Here is a 21,351-nt window from a genome sequence, read left to right on the forward strand (position 1 = left end):
GCACGCTTCAGGATGCACTTGCATCCTGAAGTGAAAATGACCCATATGCTCAGTTCTTAATCAAGTAAGGCAGACTTCTGTCTCAGGCTGAAGTGAAAAATTACACCTTTTTTGTTGCTGTAAATAATGTACATGTTTACAGGCTTGTTCGTATGTATAGTTTCTGGCTGTGCCTGGAAAATTTTCCTCAAATCTTGAACAGAAAGTAGTAGAATGTAAATAAATCAAAAGGAAAATAATGATAAGGTCTAAATAATTTCATTGGCCTGAAGACCAGCATAAAGTTAGTTTGGTAAACTAACTCTCTCTTTTTGGCTTCCTTCACTCTAGCAGATACTAGCACTGGCTTCTGCTGGCTTTGCTGACCTTGGCTGTGTTCCTCTGTTGTGGTTAAATACTAACAAGTGACTGCTTTTCTCCATTCTTCTCTTGTCCCAGATACAGGGGGGAAGGCGAGGGAAGAGGGGGAAGCTGTTGGCAACCCCCTGGTTTTGCCCAGGGGGGGTTCTTGTGTTGTTTATAAATTGTAAATATATGTAAATATTGTACATTTTACACATATCCATTGCATTCCATATTTCCAGATTGTAGTTTTGCTTGTAAATACAGCTTCATTTGCTTTCAACTGAGCTGATCTGGCAATTTTATGTTGGGGGGCAATTTCAACCCACCACAATGGTTTTGTTTCCTAGTTGGATATCTACAGAACAGTTGGCACTATACACTTCCTAATTCTTGTCATGTTTTTTGCAAGCTTTCCCCCCCCCCCCCATGGACTACGTACTGTTTTCTCCATTTAGTAGGCAGCGTAAAGAATTCTGTAACTTTTGGGATACTCTTGCTGTCTGGCTGGTTGCTTTTGTCCCTTTGTCTAAAAAGTAGCTTTACCTCTACATAAGGAATTTATAGCATGCACCTGTAGCTAAATTTGGTTTAAACATCTGCATTCACTTATGCATGGAAAAAGATGAAGTAAAATCTTGTTGTATTAGTGTTAGTTTCTATGAGAAGAAGAAGGGGTCAGTCATGTGAGTTTTGCCTACATGCTGTGCCTTTGACACATGTAAAGCAGTAAAGGAAACAAAAGTGCAGATTTCGAGGCTCATATTCATGCCATTAGTTTTCACCTATGATGTCTATTCCTGTAGTGAAATGTAACACACTAAGCCCAGGTGTAGTTTCACTCTCAACCACACTGCTAAACTTTGAATATAACATTGTGCATTTCCAATTCTCCAAGTCCTTTTTTTTTTTTTCCCTTTCTTTTTGCTCCTTTCTGTGTCTAAGGTTTTTTTTTTTACACCATGCTGAAGGAATTATGAACACAGGAATCAGGAGTGCATAGATCAGCTGTTTCCTACACTTCTCTGTTTACTTGCTCATCATTTATTTCTCTTGCTTTGTGCCGACTTGTGAGCAGAAAACGGACCTTATAATTTTCAGTTATCTACAGTGTGGAAAATTTTATTGCCTTTATTGTCACTGGACAACAAATGATTTTGAAATGTTACCTGGCTTACTTACATAGCATAGTTTGTCTGTGTCTGGTATTTTTTTCTACGTGGTATTGCATAATGGGACGGCGATTGGAGTCAATACAGCTGACCAATATGATCGAGTATTGTTCCTTTAATGTTCCAGTATTGCAGGCCTGTGGTGCGAGTATAGCACAGTAAAGTAAAGCACAGAAGAAGAAGGGAAAGGAAAGGCAGAGGTGTGTAGCAAAGGAACTTCTACAACTTATATAAACTCGGAGTGCCTTGCTGGCATGGCTTCATTGGTTCCCTCTGAGTGACCACACATTGCACTATTATAGATTATTGGTCCAACTACTAACGACACAATGAGGTTTGTTGATGCAGGTGCATGTCCTGTTGTCCCAAGATAACTTTCTATGTTTAAAGCTACCACTGCCCTGTTTTAGTTACATGCTGCAGGCACAGCACTGTTTTGCTCCACTGCTAGCTGGCTCTGCACTTCTGCTGAGCATGGCCTACCACCATGTCAGGCTCTAGGCCTGCACTGCCAGATTGCTCACACTGCTCATCACTGGCATTGCCACAATTGCAGGACTGAAAGTCTGCTATGCTCAATGTTTTGTGAGTACAGGGTGGTTGTTCCTGGAGTGTTACTCCAAAGATGCCAAGAAAGACTAAAGGGAGGCCAGAGGACACTCTGTATTTTCCTTGTTGCAAAGTAGGTGATGAGAGGTGAATCTCATGAAGTTCAATAAGAGCAAGTGCAGGGTCCTGCATCTGGGTCGAGGCAAACCCAGGCACAAATACAGGCTGGGCAGTAACTGGCTGGAAAGCAGCCCTGAGGAGAGAGACTTGGGGGTGCTGATGGACAAAAAGCTCAACATGAGCTCTCAGTGTGCACTTGCAGCCCGCAAAGCCAATCAGATCCTGGGCTGCATCAGGAGAAGTGTGGCTAGCAGGTCGAGGGAGGTGATCCTCCCCCTCTACTCAGCCCTGGTGAGACCCCACCTGGAGTACTGTGTCCAGTTCTGGAGCCCCTATTACAAGAGGGATGTGGAGGTGCTGGAACGTGTCCAGAGAAGGGCCACGAGGATGATCAGAGGGCTGGAGCACCTCTCCTATGAGGACAGACTGAGGGAGTTGGGGCTGTTCAGTCTGCAGAAGAGAAGGCTCCGAGGTGATCTAATTGTGGCCTTCCAGTATCTGAAGGGGGCCTACAGGAAGGCTGGGGAAGGACTTCTCAGGATGTCAGGTAGTGATAGGACTAGGGGGAATGGAATGAAGCTGGAGGTGGGGAGATTCAGGCTGGATGTGAGGAGGAGGTTCTTCACCATGAGAGTGGTGAAACCCTGGAATGGGTTGTCCAGGGAGGTGGTTGATGCCCCGTCCCTGGAGGTGTTTAAGGCCAGGCTGGATGAGGCTCTGTCCAGCCTGATCTAGTGTGGGGTGTCCCTGCCCATGGCAGGAGGGTTGGAACTAGATGATCCTTGTGGTCCCTTCCAACCCTGAATGATACTATGATACTATGATACTTGCAATTTGTAGAGAAAAGGCCATTTTGAAGGTAGTTCAGCTCTGAAACCCAGTGTATTTGAATTTATTTGTGATATTTTTCATAATATCACAAAACCACGAGTTGGTTGTGCAGACTTCACAATTTGAAAGCATAGTTGGTTTGTCTGTTGATCTTTTATGCACTGCATAGCCCTGTCAAAAAAAAAAAAAAGAATCTGCTTCCAATTTGCCAATAAACTTGCTCTTGAGTACATTTAGTGAGTATGGATGGGGGTTTTATTTTTATTTATATTTCCTTTGTGAGACTTTAGAATTGGCTATTTGTGGGGAATTATTTAGTTAGATACAGGGATATGTGGCATTCTGATTTTGGAGCTAATGTAATTCGGTGTATAGTTAAATGAGCACTGCAGCCACTCATACGAAAATTTCTCAGCAGGGCTGGAGTAGGGGAAATAAATCTAAAAGTAGAGATACAGGGACAAGATTACTTTTGATAAAGTGCATATTTCTGGGATGGAAAGTGACAGTCAAGGTTTCTTTGGTGTCCTTTGGTACACAAATTGGTGTGTGGAGCTGGGGGTTACAACCATGTGCGTTTTATTCATTTTTCATTACTGAAAGTTGAGCTCATAATCCTGAAAGCAGAAATTTCACTTAAACCCTTTTGCATGTAGTTTTAAGTTTCAGGGCTTGATATGGCACCTTGCAAAGCATTCAAGTTGGCAGAAGGCAGCAGCTGCATGTAAGATCCTATATGAACACACGCCTCAATACAAAATACGTAGTATAACCACAGGTGTATTCTAAAAGCTGAAATTTGAGTGTTGTGGTTTAGCCTACATAAGCTTTGTTAGACCTGAGATACAACAGAATGAACCAGAAAATAAGAGTTAGCATTCCTTTCTTATGTGCTTTGAAGCGTGGGCTGTAATGAACATGCCCGTTCTCACCTCTACAGCAAATTGTTGGCAGTTTAGTGTGGTAATTCTGCTCAGTAATTGCTCTTTATAGAATGGCAAGCATGAATTCAAGAGAACTTCCTTGATCTTTCGTGGAAGTTTACAGTTATAGGTTATTTGATACATATTGCACTGTTCTAGTATTATCAAAAGACAGGACCTCTACCTAATTTGTAAGTTAGATTTTTTTTTTTTTTTTTTAATGTGTAAATTTAATAATAAACATTTTATTTTTCCTCCTCTGATTATATCTTTTTATGTTTTGGGCTTGTTTTCTTTGAACAGTTTTTAATTTGTTGTTCTTTTTTGATTATGTTTTTTAAGAAGGAAATGCAGGTAAGCATGGTTCATGTTTGATAGTAAGCTGAACATGAGCCAGCAGTGTGCCCAGGTGGCCAAGAAGGCCAATGGCATCCTGGTCTGTATTAGGAACAGTGTGGCCAGCAGGAGCAGGGAGATCATTCTGCCCCTGTACTCAGCACTGGTTAGGCCACACCTTGAGTACTGCGTCCAGTTCTGGGCTCCTCAGATTAGGAAAGATGTTGAGTTGCTAGAACGTGTCCAGAGAAGGGAAACAAAGCTGGGGAGGGGTTTTGGAGCACAAAGCCTTATGAGGAAAGGCTGAGGGAGCTGGGGGTTGCTTAGCTCGGAGAAGAGGAGGCTCAGAGGAGACCTTATTGCTCTCTACAACTGCCCTTAAGGGAGGTTGTAGCCAGATGGGGGTTGGTCTCTTCTCCCAGGCAGCCAGCACCAGAACAAAAGGACACAATCTCAAAGCTGCACCAGGGGAGGTTTAGGCCTGGATGTTAGGAAGAGGTTCTTCATAGAAAGAGTGATTGGCCATTGGAATGGCTTGCCTGGGGAGGTGGTGGAGGAGTCACCATCATTGGAGGTGTTTAGGAAGAAACTGATGGGGGCGGTTTGTGCCATGCTTTAATTGATTAGATAGTGTTGGATGATAGGTTGGATTCGATGATCTCAAAGGTCTTTTCCAACCTGGTTAATTTCCTCTTCTCTTCTCTTCTCTCTCTTCTCTTCTCTTCCTCCTCTTCTCTCTCTTCTCTTCTCTTCTCTTCTCTTCTCTTCTCTTCTCTTCTCTTCTCTTCTCTTCTCTTCTCTTCTCTTCTCTTCTCTTCTCTTCTCTTCTCTTCTCTTCTCTTCTCTCTTCTCTTCTCTTCTCTTCTCTTCTCTTCTCTTCTCTTCTCTTCTCTTTCTCTTCTCTTCTCTCTCTTCTCTCTCTCTTCTCTTCTCTTCTCTTCTCTTCTCTTCTCTTCTCTTCTCTTCTCTTCTCTTCTCTTCTCTTCTCTTCTCTTCTCTTCTCTTCTCTTCTCTTTCTCTTCTCTTCTCTTCTCTTCTCTTCTCTTCTCTTCTCTTCTCTTCTCTTCTCTTCTCTTCTCTTCTCTTCTCTTCTCTTCTCTTCTCTCTTTGGATATTTCACAGATCTTACCTTGGACTGTAAAAAAGCTCATTGTGTGAAAACTCTCTTTTCATTCCATGTCAGATGAAACAGTAATTTGTATTATGATGCAAATGTATTGTTTTAAAAAATGCAGTTTTGTTAGTTGTGTTTTTATCTTTTTCAGAATTTGAAGTTCTGGTGATCCATCATGGGGAACCATGTGGGAAAACGAGAACATAGTGCTGACAAGTCAACCAAGGTAAGTGCAGAAAATTGAACAGGCACAGTCACGTCAGAAATATGCATGTTATGAAGTATGTCTGTACAGAAAGATAGGTGTACATATATATAACATTAATGTGTTTACCAGAACATATTTATCATTACTATCACAATTGTCTCTATAAAATGATCACCTCTTGTTTAGCCTGGAGAAGAGGAGGCTCAGGGAAAACATTATTGCCCTCTACAACTACCTGAAAGAAGGTTGTAGACAGGTGGGGGTTGGTCTCTTTTCCCAGGCAACCAGCACCAGAACAAGAGGACAGAGTCTCAGGCTGCACCAGGGGGAAGTTTAGGCTCGAGGTGAGGAGAAAGTTCTTCACAGAAAGAGTTACTGGCCATTGGAATGGGCTGCCCAGGGAGGTGGTGGAGTCCCCATCCCTGGAGGTGTTCAAAAAGGGATTGGACGTGGCACTTGAAGCCATGGTTTAGTTAGTCATGAGGTGGTGGGTGATAGGTTGGACTTGATGATCTCTGAGGTCTTTTCCAACCTTATTGATTCTATGATTCTCTTTTAAACAACAGTCCTATGCTATGTGGCTGAAAAAAAGCTGCTCAATCATGGTGTAAATTAATGAAATGAGCCCTAGAATAATGATATTGCAGATATTTTTAAAGAGATACTGAGCTGAATTATGTTCCACATGTTGACAGGTTTCCATTTGGGCACTCGTTGGCTTTATGTGTAAGAAAGGAGCTATATAGAAATACATAAGATAATTCTAAAGGAAAAGATTGTCAGTTGGAGCAGACACAGCTTTCAAAATCTCCTCCTCAGGTTAAAAAAAAAACTAATATCAACTGTCAAAATGTTCACTAAAAGTTCATTTTTGCTTTCTAAGCCTTTGCTGACACTCTTGTGAAGTTTGCACATAATGTGGTATTCTGTTTGCCTTGTGATAGTGTCTGTTTTTCTACACTGTACCAGAAAAGAATTCACACACACCTTAGAAAAAGAACATCTTTATATATATAAAAAAGATGCTTTGTGGTGCTAGCTATTGCTAACTTCCCTCCACTCATCCCCACCCAAAAATAGCAGTTTACACAGTGAGCCCACACTGTATAAAGCTGTTGCCCTTTTCATTGGACAGATGTAAACAGACAGTTCTGTGCTTTATCTGGAGTATCTTGCATTGCTGTGGCAGACAAGCAGCTACCCCTGAAAGGTATCCAAACTCAGTTTCATACAGTTGTTAGTTCTTTGCCATTTCCTCTAGAAAAATAAATAAACAGACTGGAAGGAATAGGGAGAAAACAGCTGGAAGGGAGGACAACTGGCTACATGGTTTTGGTTTGCATATGTGCTGTATTTTGCAAAATGGTTTTGTAGCTGAAAGTTTCAGTACAAGTAATAGTATGAGTCCCAAGATGTGGTCTTGTACTGACCAGTCTTGTAGACTTCCTCTCTAGAAAACTGTTGTGCAGATCTAGCAAAGTCAAATGCACCAAACAGATGTATTTAGCCAAATATTTTGATCCTTTCTGAAAAAGGGTGTAAGATCCTGCAGGTGTGATATCGCAGTTACACAGAGCTTGGTGGGCTGTTCTGCACCACAAATCCCCTGTTTTACTCTTTGAGGTTAAAATTTGGTTAGAAAACCACACTGTAACTGTTCTCCTACAGTGGGATCTTGTGTATCTGGTGCATTTAGGGGACATGTGAGTAAAGTATTTGGCACGTGGGGCCTCAAAAAGGAGGCAGCCTATGCAAGATGAGGAGGTTCTGTAGTGATGAGTAAGTCAGGTGGCCATGAGTCTTGTACTTAGTGTGTAAGACCAGTTTACAAGGAAATGGATTGCTGCATTTATATTTTTAAGATTCCTTCTTTTTCCTAATTGGCTCATGGAGAATAATTGATTCTGCAGTCAAAATAATATTGATTTACCTAAAATGTTTTTGAAGGAGGAACTTCTGTAGGGGGAGCTTATATTCATCCTTCTAGACTTTGCAGTCTGCTTAATGTATTAGTAAATGTGTAAGTACTTTGTTTAATTTTGTTCTTAGTGTTAATATTTTGGTTTAAACTTACATAAATATATCTAAGAACATCAATAACAAGAAGAATGGGCTGTCCTTCACGTCCTGAGTTTCATTAAGTTCTTGAAGATCTAAAGATAGAGGAGTAGAGAGAGTAGGTGACTGAAGTTTTATTGGGCCTTTATTCAGAATTATAGTTTATCTGCCTTAATTTGACATAATTAAGCTACAAATGAATGCCCTTAATTAATGTCTGAAATACATGTTTTTTTGTAATGACTAAAGCAACCTGTAAGTATTACAATAGCCCAGTTCTCTGCTACTCTCCATTTGATTGTCTCCCTCAGAATTCTGCACAGTACATATATTGCTATCCCCAAATGTTTGAACCTTCTTGATCCCTGTCAGTAACTATCCCTTGACTTAAGTAATTTGGAAGATGAGATCAGAAGGAAAGTTTCCAGCATTTTCTCATCTGTTATTCAGCAACTACTGAACATGCTGAGTCCATGGAGCTTGGATTCCATGTATCTCAGGTCACGGTACTGTGCGGAGCTGGAAACCAAGCTCAGGACCCATAATAAAAGAACAGAACCCACTGCCCTGCCGTATCAAGGGATTATACAGGCCTGGAATGTGTTAGTTTATTGGAAATACTGGATCATCTATTTACTAAACGTCCTTGATGTACTCAGGGTGTGCTGTAAACAAACATCAAGGAACCAGAACGAATTGCTGCCTCTGATACCTAGCTCTACCAACTTTGGAATGTATAATTGCCACAGTGTATTACTTTCTCATGAGCCAAAATTGAAAACAGAGGTAGCGATAAGGCAGTCAGTTTACAGTTCAATGGTTTGAACTAAAAGCTATCTGATAACAAGAACTGAGTCTTGCTGTGTAGTAAACATATGAAAAATCTTGCTGTGATGTACCCTATCTACGTACTTAGAATCTGTAATGTGTTTTGCAGTGGTTGTTTTGATAATTTTAATAAACTCACTGGTTGTCAGTATTTAAGGAAAACACAGCATAATTAGTTCAAGCTAAATTCCTCCTAGGAACAGGTATGGTTTAAATGTTGCTTCTGGGGAGATTGTTTTCTCTCCTTTTTTCCCCAGCTGTCTATCTGATTTACAGAAATTTGCACCCTGTGTAGTCCTACTCCTGGTAACACTGGCAGAAAGTTTTCTGTCTCTCTCTGATGCAAAGGAGTTGAAATTCTGACGATGGCTGGTGCAGGGATTGTTGGATTGTTCACCTTACAGATTCTCAGGGATATGCAAGCAAAAGAGTTTTCACTCTGATCTCATCTGGTGCCTTATCTCTTACAGTTGAGACTGCTTACAAACCTGAGCCATATCTGTGGTTTTTACCAGGTGCTTCCTCTGAGTATGTATCATAAAGTATCAAGAGAGAAAAAAACAGATGAAGTAATTTTATTTGCTTTATTAATTGCTCTGAAGTGTTGATTTTGTGAGATAGAGGCTTGGTTTTTTTAAATTCATAGAGTTTTAAAGATAAGTAACATACAGGTTGTGTGGTTTTGAAGTCTGGGATATACTCTTCTGTAACAAAAAAAAAAACCAAAAACCCCACACAACAAATAACCCAAACAAAAAGTAAAAATCCCACAAACAAACCTCTAGCCAAAAAAACCCCAAACAACAAAAAACCCCAAAACAAACAAAAAGCCCCCAATCCAAGAACCCCCAACATGGCATTTGATTTTATTACATTCAAATAAATAGTCTTATTATTAGACACATTTTTCCCCCTAGCAAAGCTGCATAGTCTTTGTTTTCTGGTACAGTTGTGTGTTTTCTCAGAGATTTACCTTTTGCTGTAAAGCATTAAGGAGCACAGGGGCTGTGGTGGTATATTCTTTGTAATCTGTTACACTAATTAAAACACTCCCTCTCAAGCCAGTTTCTTTCTGAAGGTAAAGGAAAAAGAAAGAAAAAATTTAGTGTGTTGAGAGATTTGCTGAGCATTTTCACCAATGAGTTTTACAGCTTACACACTGCAGAAATTCTCTTGAGCAGCCAGTGTATGCTTAAGACAGAGCCTGGTAAAAGGAATTCCTGCTTTTGGAAGAAGCAAATCCTGTTCCAGGGAAGTTCTGGGCAGTCAGGTTAAGCAGGACCAGTTCACTTTGACGAATGTCTGTTTTCTTCAAATTCTACTGTTGACCTAGACTTGGCCTTGAGCAAATCCTTCTGTGCTCACTCTACCCTCCAGTTTAATTTCTTAACCCTCATACTGTCTAACTGGATTGTTTGTTGGGACAGATGCAGTGTCATCCTGTGTTAATATTAGTGCTTGGAGACCTTGAGTGGAGGCTTCAGGCACTAACATGGTTGTAACTAGTGAGGTAATATCATAGTGATACAGAAATTATTGTACTCTTTGAAGCCTCTGAGAATGCCAAGTACGCAGTGGCTGTGACATCTGTCCTCAAAAATTAGCCATAAAACCATCATGGGTTGGTAGTCTATGTCTAATGTTTATAGTAGAGCTACTTGCTTACTTAAAAGGAGCAATCTATGTGTCTAAATCAAGTCATGTGTTTGAATACTTGGCTGTTCATTAAACACTTAAGGCACTGAGTTTAATAGGGTCAGTTGTATTTATAATATTTAACGTTTCAGGTGCCTGAAATATAGTAAGCTCATTGTAAGTATGTGTGGAAGCTGTCCCTGCATTAGAGCTGGCACTTTTACACTTTCATGTTTCCCTTTGTTGTGTGTATGCATAGGCCACTGAAGGTACAGTGCTCTGCTGTGTAGAGCAACTGGTGGAAGAATTAAAGGTAGGCAGCAAGGGAGATGTGGGTGAGTGGCAGATGTGGGCAAGTACTAGTCACTGCCACAGTGCCTGCTTGCCTGCTGCTAATGTTTAAGTTTTACCTGAACTGTGTAATTTTGGCAGTATGCCACTAGATCTGATCACGTTTCACTGAAAACGTGAGTAAATATTTAGCTAAGAGTTACATGACATTAATTGAGAGCATGTTTTGCTGTCGTGCATACAATTGCTAAGTACTAGTGTTTCTTGATTGAGGTCTCAAGCTGGTTGAGCTTGCATGGGTGTAAAAGGAAGAGGCGCAGTTGCTGTGGTTTTGTCTGGGGCTGGGTTGGGTCTTGGGCTTTGTTCTTCCACCCTCAGCCCACAGAACTGACTAGAAGAGGGAAGTACACTCTGTACTTTTTAAGGTCTTGTGCTTCAGATGCCGTGCTGTTGTGATATAGTTCCCCATAGTTCCCTTCTTGTTAACTTTGATATAGATCTACCGGGTAACTGTCTTGTCGAATGACAAATTAGTTTAGTAACAGTGTGACTTAGAAAGGAGGTGGGTAGAACAGAGGTGTAATGCACTGCCCATTCTTTGTGAACTCTCTGTGAACTGTTCTTGTTGCTGAGATGACTTTTCTAATAAGAATCAGCCCATGCTTCAGCCTGAGAACATGTTGTTCAGTGCTTTACCATCTTCATGCTGGAAAAGGACAGCAGAGCTGTTCCTATTTTTCATCTGGAGGAAGCAGTAAGTGGCATCAAAGATCCTGAAAGGGAGCAATATCTTCTTGTCTCACGTAACCTTTTTGTGCTTTTACTGTTGTGATGGTCATAGATCAACATTCAATGGCATGATGTCTTGCCTGCTCTGAAAGTGGGTGAGATAGGTCAAAGTAACAAACTAGAATTTCCATTAGTTATGTGTGAAAAGAACATAACCCCCTCCCAATCCCCCCCGCCCACTTAAAGTATAACCTTAGAATGCAGTTATCTGTAAAATCCGTTGTCGTGAAGTGCATTATCCCTATTAGAGAGACTGCCAAGCTTTACTTATGGGTTCCCAGGGCCAAACTACAGCAGAATCCTCAGTATCAAAGGCAGCGACTGCTAAATCTGGCCTGTAGCACTTAGCAAAGTGTTAAACGCTGGTATAAGTGCATTTTGAAGTTTGTCCTCATCCTTTCCCCCCCTAATAGTAGTTCTATTGTCTTCAATGCTCCTAAGCGGCACCTGGGATGAAGAGTGATGGAGCCATGTTTCATTTTAATTTGTGATGGTGTGACTGAGTGTGCAGCTAGATCAGGATAACTAGGTCAGCATAACTCATTGTAAGGCATGGTTTTACCCTGCTCCTTGGTGCAAAGCCAAACCCCCAGCTCTGCTGGAATCTGATGCTAAATGAGAAAAGAGAAGTTCCACGTTGCTAAGGTAAACTGCATCATCCTCTCATGTGAAAATTGAGCAAGGGTTAAATGGACATCAGAAGGAAAAAGAAGATTTTCCCATACACTTTAAGGGTAACTTTTTTTCCACACTTCAGAAAGATTAATTTCTTACATAATTATAGTTATTTGTACACTGAGTAAATTGAACTTGTCTGTGGCTACAGCTCAGAAGCTGTTTTTTCCACTTTGAGCTAAAATGTCACAGAAATTTTCCTTTCTGCTTAACTTTCTCATGCCCTCTGCTTTTAATTGATGGAAACACTTAGGTAGCATTTGCTGAAGGAAAAAAAAAGTGGTTTTTGCAAAAGGAAATTGAAAAGCTTTTAAGCAGGATATATAACTTCATTCTTAATTTATAAGGTTGACCTTTAAAAACAATCTGCACAGCATCATGTGGATGTGGCTATAAAAATACAAAAATTTGAATGGAGCTGAACACTAAAGATACATATTGTTTACCTTGGATTATTGAAGGAACTCTCAGCATCAATTCTAATCAAGAAAAGGCAATAATGGAAATTGTGCATTTCTGTCACTGTGCCATTCAGAGTGGTCAGTGCTACAGATTGACATTCAGGTTGGTGTACCTGGATTTAGTGAGAACTGAAAGATGACTTTAGGGAGGTATGAGGGTACTTGACTTGCTCACATACTTTTACTCTGTGAGGCTCAAAAGCCACAGAAAAGACCTAAGAAGCAGAAATTTTGGGATGAGATCTATTTTTTAACAACTGTACTCTGCTTTGGTTAGGCCGCACCTTGAGTTCTGTGTCCAGTTCTGGCCCCCTCAGTTTAAGAAGGACATTGAAACACTTGAACGTGTCCAGAGAAGGGCAACAAGGCTGGGGAGAGGCCTTGAACACAAGCCCTATGAGGAGAGGCTGAGGGAGCTGGGATTGTTTAGCCTGGAGAAGAGGAGGCTCAGGGGTGACCTCATTGCCCTCTACAACTACCTGAAAGGTGGTTATAGCCAGGAAGGGGTTGGTCTCTTCTCCCAAGAAACCAGCACCAGAACAAGGGGACACAATCTCAAGCTGCACCAGGGGAGGTTTAGACTCAAGGTAAGGAGGAAGTTCTTCACCGAGCGAGTCATTCGTCATTGGAACGGGTTGCCCAGGGAGGTGGTTGAGTCATCGTCCCTGGAGGCGTTCAAGAGGAGATTGGACGTGGCACTTGGTGCCATGGTCTAGTCATGAGGTCTATGGTGATAGGTTGGACTCGATGATCCTCGAGGTCCTTTCCAACCTAAGTGATACTGTGATAATTTTCAGTCAAATGACTAGTCATCCATTGTGGATCCTTGGTTATTCTCATTCTGTTCAAGAGCTTTAGGATTGGATTTACTGTCTGGTAGTGCTGAGATTTTCAGACGTATTATGGAAATCCCAATACACTGAAAACATCTCTTTTACAAGCTACTATCTGAGACTGCTGCATTGAGATCTGAGTAATTTTCTGTTTTGTGGTCAAAACTAGTATAGGTCTAGCATATGTTCCCAGCCTTTCACACACCCGTTCTTCCTTCCTCCTTTATGTTACTTCTCCTTCTCACACACAGTTTCTTCCTGCACACTACATTCTGCCTCTGATGCCTCTGTAAGTGTGATGCAGTCTCCATTCAGTGCTGTGTTTCAATTTGTCTGAGACATTAGAGGTAGTACTTAATTACTTCCAGTGCACTTGCATTCTCAGAAATGGGGAAAAGCTGACCATCTAACAGGCAGGCTGATCAGGAAGGTGGAAGCCATAGAAAAGGAAAAAAGTGCACTTTTCTGACAACATATACCCTCTTGAAAAACTTTCTCTCCCAGCAAGCTCTCTTCATATGACTTTCTGCACTTCTCCCAGCCTACCACAGCATGTTGTTTTACAAAGCAATTCGATATTGTCATTGTTAGTATTTGAAAGCCGAGAATCAAAACTGTCTGCTTTTATGACCAGCTATCATTTGTTGTTTACACATTATTTTCTCATCAAGTTGTGTTACACTCTTATACCTGTTAAAGAATTTGGTTTATGTGGAAAACAGAAGAATTGTTGCAGAATACTTTAGGGAAAATGGGCCAGTCTGAAGTGGAACTGTGTGCAAAAACTTCAAAATTCCACTTTGATTCCTTGTGTGAGTGTGTATATATGTATGCATACAAAAAGATAATGATATGTTAAATAATATACCTAAAAAATGAAAGTGGATAGTCAAGTGTATACACTCTGCTTGTATCCCTCTATGACTGCAAGTGTGCTCACTACATGAATTCACAGAATCACCAAAGCTGGAGGAGACCTCAAAGATCAAGTTCAACCTGTCACCACAGACCTCATGACTACACCATGGAACCAAGTGCCACGTCCAGTCCCCTCTTGAACACCTCCAGGGATAGTGACTCTACCACCTCCCTGGGGGAGCCCATTCAAATGGCAAAAAAACCTCTCTCAGTGAAGATCTTTCTCCTCACCTTGAGCCTAAACTTCCCCTGGTGCAGCTTGAGACTGACAACAGGCAGTCCAACAGGCAAGACCAGCAGCCTTCCACCCAGGGAGTCTGACTATCCCTTCTGATCTTCACTGTGAACTACAGGCTAAATGCTGTTTTAACATTGAACTAGAGCTGTCTGTTGCAAATAAAATATGCCTTATGGTGCACAGTGATAAGGCCTGACTAATCAGTGTCTCTTAAACCCGGTGTCTGAAATTCCAGACATTTGGGGCATTTTGAGACTTTGTAGATGAAAGGTTGGTAAATGTGAAACTGAGAATTTCAAGTCACTGCCTGTAACAGGTGAGGAATGTTTATAACTCAAAATATATAAAAGGTATTTCAATGCTTACCATGTATTTGTGGTGGGTTGAAATCCCCCCCCCCAACATAAACTTTGCCAGACCAGCTCAGTTGGAAGCAGATGAAAGCTGTATTTACAAGCAAAACCATAATCTACAATGCAATAAATATGTACAAGATACACAGTATTTACAGATATTTACAATTAACATACAGCACAAGAACCTCTGTGGTCAAAGACCATGGGGAGCTACTAACTTCTTCCCTGCCTCCCCCTGTACAAAAGGGAGAAGAGACAGAAGCAGAGAATTGCATACCAAAACAATGCCGCCAAGGTCAAGCAGAAGCAAGTTAGTTTCTCTCCCAGACCAAAGAAGCAAGAAGAGAAATTGTTTTGGTACAACCAGTTTAAGTTCCTTATCTCTCCAATGGGATCATTTAGAATTATCTTTATTTTCCTTTTTATACCCAATAGTGATTTATTTACTTTTTACTACTTTTCTGTTCAAGATCTGTGAGAAAATTTAAAGGCATAGCCTAAAACTACCACAGCACTGATTTAAAAATATTTTATACATTTCACAAACAAAATATTAGTATAGATAAACATATCTTCATGTTCTAAGACAGGTTTCAGAGCTCATAGTACATGAGACCAACTACACCAAATGACGACTCTTTTGTCTTTGATACACTGCTACACTGTGAAAACTTGTTATTTTTGAGTTGATTGATGTCACTTTGGGAGCTCAGTCACATCAGATGAGATACTAGATCAAAAGCTGTACATATGAAGACTAAAACTTGGGGTTTTCCACTGAGAGAATTAACTTGCCTTCTGCTGTAAGATTCTTGCCTGTAGAAAGATGTCTTTTTCTATGATGTGGTGCTAATCTTCAGTTGCTTTCAGAATCAAATCTGCTTGAAGAAAACAGTGTTTTATCTGAGATTGAGCAGAACCACTGTAAGTCAGATTGACTTAAATGTTTTTATTTGTAGATACAGGCAATGTAGACCTGAAGCCTTGAGATTCCTTGCAGATTCATTTACTTGACAACTTTTACTGTGATTGTTTGTTGATTGGTTTTTGTTTGGTTGTTTTTTTCCTATGATTCAAAAGGAAAAAATATAAAGAAAAACCTCTTTATTAAGAATTACATATTTCCTTCACCTAATTTCTTGTCTCATAAATGAAGGTATTGGTAAGGAGAAAAATAGATGAAATACCTATGTAAAAATCAAGCTTTCACACTTCTTCCTCTTGTTTTGACCTTGGTGCTTTGTGTTTTACTTTTCTACTATCCTCTCAGGAGGAGAGAGAACACAGCTCATTATGAAATTCATTCAATCTACCTCTTCTTCCCTTTTCACTGGCATCTTGTCTGTTCATATTTTAATTATTCTATTATGCTATATAAGCCCTATAAGTACCAATGAAACTATCTAAAAATGAAAGGGTTTTAGAGCTTCTGGGGATGGAGGCCAAAAAGGCCCTGTTGGTCAATGCATTTAGGAGGGATGGGGAGCCCTGTGTTCTAATAACCTCTCACTAGATTATCCAGCTGCCCTGTCCAGTAATTTTAACTCCAAGTACATAAACAGCTAAGGAAGGAAGTATGTCTGTCTTTGAAAAGGGGTGCTGAGTTCTCTCAGGCATCAGCTTCTGCCCTGGGATTTTGCAGAAAGAGTTAATGCAATAGCATGATGCACTTAATACTGTAACAGCACTGTATTGCAGCTGTTGAGTCACCTGATTATGGGAGAAGAGATTTGTGTCATTTGGGAATCTTACAGGGCTTGACACAGACTTCATATCAATTAAATTGTAAGTCTGATTGCTTTCCATTTGGCCTCCTGCTCTCATATATAAGGGACAGAAGACCCTCTGAACATGCCTTACGCGGAGCCCACAAGGGAGATGGTTCCATCAGAAGCAGAGGGGCTTGGCTTCCATCCCAGCTTCTGAGCACTGATCTCAGCAGTTGACAAGTCATTCTTGTTTTTGCCCTGATCAGCTTGCTTTTAACCAATTAGGCTGCTAACTGTGGGCTGGCAGAGCAGGTGCAGAGCTGCTTTCCTCCTGCAGAGAGCCAGATGGCCAGTTAATTGTCCCAGTCACTGAGTAAGGCTTGGCCAAGTCTCCTGCTCAGTTCTCAATTCTGCTGCTGCACTGCCAAGTTGGGTCTTCTGGTGTTAAGATAATGAGGACTTCAGGGACATCTCTTGAGTGTCTGGACTTCTAGTCACCATTTCATGTGGTTAGTTTCAAACCTTGAAATGGCTCCTAGCTGAATTTTGTTTTCTTGAAAGAAAAAAGCATTTCCTGACTCTTAACAGGATTTGACTTAGAACACCTTGCTTGTTATGAAGTCTTAAGTATTGAGGCATGGCTGTGATGGACAAAAACCCTTCTAATTAGGAACCTGCATTTTGAACGATTGATTCCCTCTCTATTGAGTTACCTATAACAGCACAAGAGTTGTAGGGGGGATTTTGAGAAGAGTATTTTGGTTTGCTGGAGTTTCCAGAATCTTTTTTTAGATAATTATTTTTTAATTGCTGGGAAGAGATGGGCAACAATTACTTGAATGCTGTACATAAGGAGGTGTGCTAGTCTACAAGGGGTCGTGGACATGCTAATGGAAGGGCAAATGAAGTTGTTTGCTTATCTGCATGCTTACACTTAGTCAGTCAATGGATGAAGCTATAGTTTACATGTAACCTCTTTATGTGAATATATTTGTTTGTGAAATGCAGTAGATTTAATCAGTCGCTTTTTGGTCAGGGCAGTCCACTTTTGTTACAATGAATCATTTTGAGACAAAACTGAGCAGTGCCACCAGCAAAGAATGGAATGAAGGAGAGTAATGATAGTATGTCCTTTGCAGTGGTATAGAATTAAAGATGCCTAGGGTATTTCCTGTAGGGCACCTACTTTGTTCAATGCTAAAAAAAGGAAGTCTCTTGGCCTAAAGTGATTCTGAAGTCCTGTTCTGATAATTAATCATGTGGCTTAAGTAGGCTGTCAGTCAATCCACAAGCAGCATCTATAGGGCAAGGATCAAATATTCAAGTGAATATAATACAGCTATTTCAGGTTTTGTATTTAGAGTTGGTGAACTCTAATCTGTAGAGCTGTTTGGCTTTTTTTCCAATCCATCACCCTCCACCTGTTTTCTTCAGCCCTGGATCTGTTTTGCACTGCTTTTTTTAGTAATGTTTTGACTGCAGCTCTGGAAGTACCAATTCTCTCTAGAACTTAGGTTGCTAAGGGATTACACTACCTCCAGGGGAGAAGGTGAAGAGCTTTGCAGTCTGTTGTGCTTGTGTTTGAAGTCTCCACTGCACAGCATATGAGTAATACCAGGAAGTCTGTGCAAAGTCTAACTTTCTTGAAGTTGTACCTGCTCTTTTTTTCAAGTTATGAGCAAGAACAGCAGTGGAACTGCCTCCTTGTTCATGCATAGATTTTTCTCCCATTAATTCTCTGCCTAGAGAAAGTGGTGAATATAGTTGGTGCATCGATGAAGATACTCCTGCATGACTCCTTAAATGCCTGCTTGCCTACAGAATTGAGGCATGGATCTTAGCCTTCACAACACATATGCAGTAATGTAAAATTCTATTTATGTGCAGAGGGTTACTAAGTAACAGTTGCTGAGGGAAATGCAGTCTTTAACTGCATGACGTCTGTGCACTTAACATTGCTAGCTAAGTAGTGCATTAACATAGATTTTGTACAATAACGTGATGGGGTTTGCTGTGGGCTATGTGTGAGCAATACATTGGGAAAAACAACAGTGGTGTCATTGAAAGTCTCTGTAGCCTGGTCCTGCAGACAGGAGATAAACCCCAGTTTTCCCTTCTACCTCACCCTCTCAATACCACACCATAATTATGGACCCCCATACATTTGTGGGTGTACATTTATATCTGTATCTACCAATAGAGGAAAAGGTTTCTGTCTATAATCAGTGGGTTTTGCATGCATATCTTCCTTCAAGGGGAGGAAGGCTGACTGGCAAACAAAAAGACCATTGTGACTCATGGATAGATGGGACGTTGATAATACAAGAAGTTTGCCTTGAGCTGTGTCTCTGCTAGTAACTCTGTTTACTTCTAATGTTTCACAGAGGTTATCAGAGAATTTGTTTTTCCTAAGGATTTATGTTCAAGAGCTGTTACTTTGGGAAGGTCATATGAGTGGTGAGACTGTAATAGGCTGCCCAGGGAGGTTGTGGATGCTCCTTTCATTGAAGGGCTTAAGCAGCTGAGTCTAGTTGAGACGTGTCCTTACCCATGGCAGGAAGGTTGGAGTGCATGACCTCTAAGGTCCCTTCATCTAGTTTCATACCCTGCCTCCCTCCATCAGCCCCCTTCATCTTCCCAAAGCAGCTCCTGTACCCTCTACACCACACTCCACCCTGCCAAAACAGCTTCTGCTCCACCACCACCATTTCTGCACCCACCCCAGAACCAGGGCCAAGACCCTCAACCAGCCAAGATACCACACAGAGGAGCTCAGCCCCAGGAAGAAGGCCCAGCCAGCACCCATGGATGATATTGGAGGAGTCATTGAGCCTAGTCCTACCTAGCCGGGGGGCCACCAGGCCCCCCGGCCTTTGTTGTCACCACCACCATCACCCAGTGTACACCATGAGGACTCACCAGTGATGAGAGGAGGATCCCTCAGCCCAGACGGGCTCAGCTTAGGCTTCTGCCTTTCCTGGAGGGGATTAAATAGGGGAGTGGGTGGGGAGGGCCAAGTGGCCACACCTGGGGTGGGAGGAGACTCCAACAGAGCCCAGGTGCTATGGGATTTGAGAGGAAAAAGGGGAAGAATGAGGTGGAAAAAGAGCAGATCTGGTGGGAAAGGGGAGGTGGTGGTGAAAGAAGGAGATTTAAAAATAACTTTATTTTCCATAAATCTGTGAGAAAATTCTGCAAGAGTGAATTTTTCCCCTGCATACCAGCTGACAACACCAGGATGATTGAGGGACTGGAGCATGTGCCCTACAGAGAGCAGCTGAGAGCCCTGGGGCTCTTTAGTCTGGAGAGGAGAAGACTGAGAGGGTATTTAATAAATGTTTATAAATATTTGAGGGCCAGATGTCCATGGTGAGGGGACAGGCTCGGCTCACTTGCACCCTGTGATAGGACAAGGGGCAATGAATATAAACTACAGCACAGGAGGTTCCACCTCAACATGAGCTTCATTAGCATGTCAGTGTGCTCTGAAGGGAGCACCAGTATCTGAAGGTGGCAGTGGCCCCAGTGAGATCAGGCCCGCTGATCGGGTTTAAAGTATGCATTCCTTGAACTGCATTTATCTCAACCACATAAACATCCTGATACTTTTGCTGCTGAATGAAACAATGCAGCTTCTGTCTTCCTTTGCCCTGATTCTTGCTGCAGAATCCCAGAATGTTAGGGGTTGGAAAGGACCTCCAGAGATCACTGAGTCCAATACCCCTGCCAAATGAGGATCACCTAGGGCAGGCTGCACAGGGAACATCCAGGCAGGTTTTGAAAGTCTCTGGAGAGAAGGTGACTCCACATACCATTTGTGAGGCAACTTATTAAATAGGCCTCTGCCATTCATTAACTGCAGCAGCTCCTCAGGATTTGTTTGTTTTGTCGTTGCTGGTTTCCTCCTCTGAATGGTCACTACAATTCGAATGCCAGTTCAGACATTATAAACACAGGCTGAGCAGTTGCCTGAATACAAACAAGTAAAATGTCATCTCTCTGGGCATGTCTGGGTAAACAACTGGGGTTTGTATTTATTTTTTTTCCAAATGTTCTGTGTCTTAGACTTTATTCTTCCTTTCTGAGATGGGAAAGTCCAGCTATTGAACTTTCAGGTTAGTATTTCAGCTTGCTAGCTTCTTACATATATTACAATGGTCCCTTTTTCTTCTAATCATATTCATGCAATTGTAACTCTACACAGCAGTTTTTTGTGAGAGTGCTTCTGTGTTGGCTTAAAGCATGGAGAACATTGTTCTCTTGTTTTGCTTTTAGAAAACAAAATAACAGAGTAAAGATCAAAATCATGGGAAGAGGTATCTGTTTTTACCCAAATAAGCACCATAATGCCACTTAGAGGCGACTGACAAGTTTCACTTGGAAGGTGTTCACCTTTGTGGAAAACCAAACAGGCTTTAATGGTAAGTTCAGTAGAGCCTCTCCCTTGGCGTCTCTGGAGTTGTAATTGTCACAAAATTATTTATTTCTGAAGAAGCAATCAAAGAAGAAAGTACCTATTGTAATGTAATGTCAAAAAGCCTTTGACCCTGTTTCCCACAGAATTCTCATGGACAAACTGGCTGCTCATGACTTGGATGAGCACACACTCTGCTGGATAAAGCACTGGCTGGGCAAACAGACCTAGAGGGTGGTGGTCAATGGAGTTAAATCCAGCTGGTGGCTGGTCACAAGTGTACACATAGAGTATGTCATCAGTAAGTTTGCAGATGACAACAAGCTGGGTGGAAATGTTGATCTTCATGAGGGTAGAGAGGCTCTACAGAGGGACTTGGCTAGATTGGATCAATGGGCCAACCTTAAGGGGATGAGCTTCAAAAAGGCCAAATGTCAGGTCCTGCACTTGGGTTACAACAGCCCCATGCAGTGCTGCAGGCTTGAGGAAGTGTGGCTGGAAGGCTCTCTGGCAGAAAGGGACCTGGGGGTTCTAATTGACAAGCAACTGAA

At 41.5% G+C, this 21,351-nt stretch overlaps 1 protein-coding gene across 2 annotated transcripts in view; it reads left to right on the forward strand.

The window, feature by feature from the left end:
* The first annotated feature begins 5,538 nt into the window (after positions 1-5,538).
* The window catches only part of MBP (myelin basic protein), a 92,940-nt gene continuing 77,127 nt past the window's right edge, over positions 5,539-21,351 (forward strand). For both annotated transcript variants that reach the window (XM_068147549.1, XM_068147550.1), the window contains exon 1: positions 5,539-5,613. In XM_068147549.1, coding sequence (XP_068003650.1) covers positions 5,563-5,613 — 51 coding nt within the window. In that variant the 5' untranslated portion in view covers positions 5,539-5,562. The remainder of the gene's footprint in view (positions 5,614-21,351) is intronic.

This window comes from Melanerpes formicivorus, unplaced genomic scaffold, assembly GCF_026170545.1.
Source record: "Melanerpes formicivorus ecotype bairdi unplaced genomic scaffold, bMelFor1.0.p_v2 SCAF_15, whole genome shotgun sequence".
NCBI classification, from domain to species: Eukaryota; Metazoa; Chordata; class Aves; order Piciformes; family Picidae; genus Melanerpes; species Melanerpes formicivorus.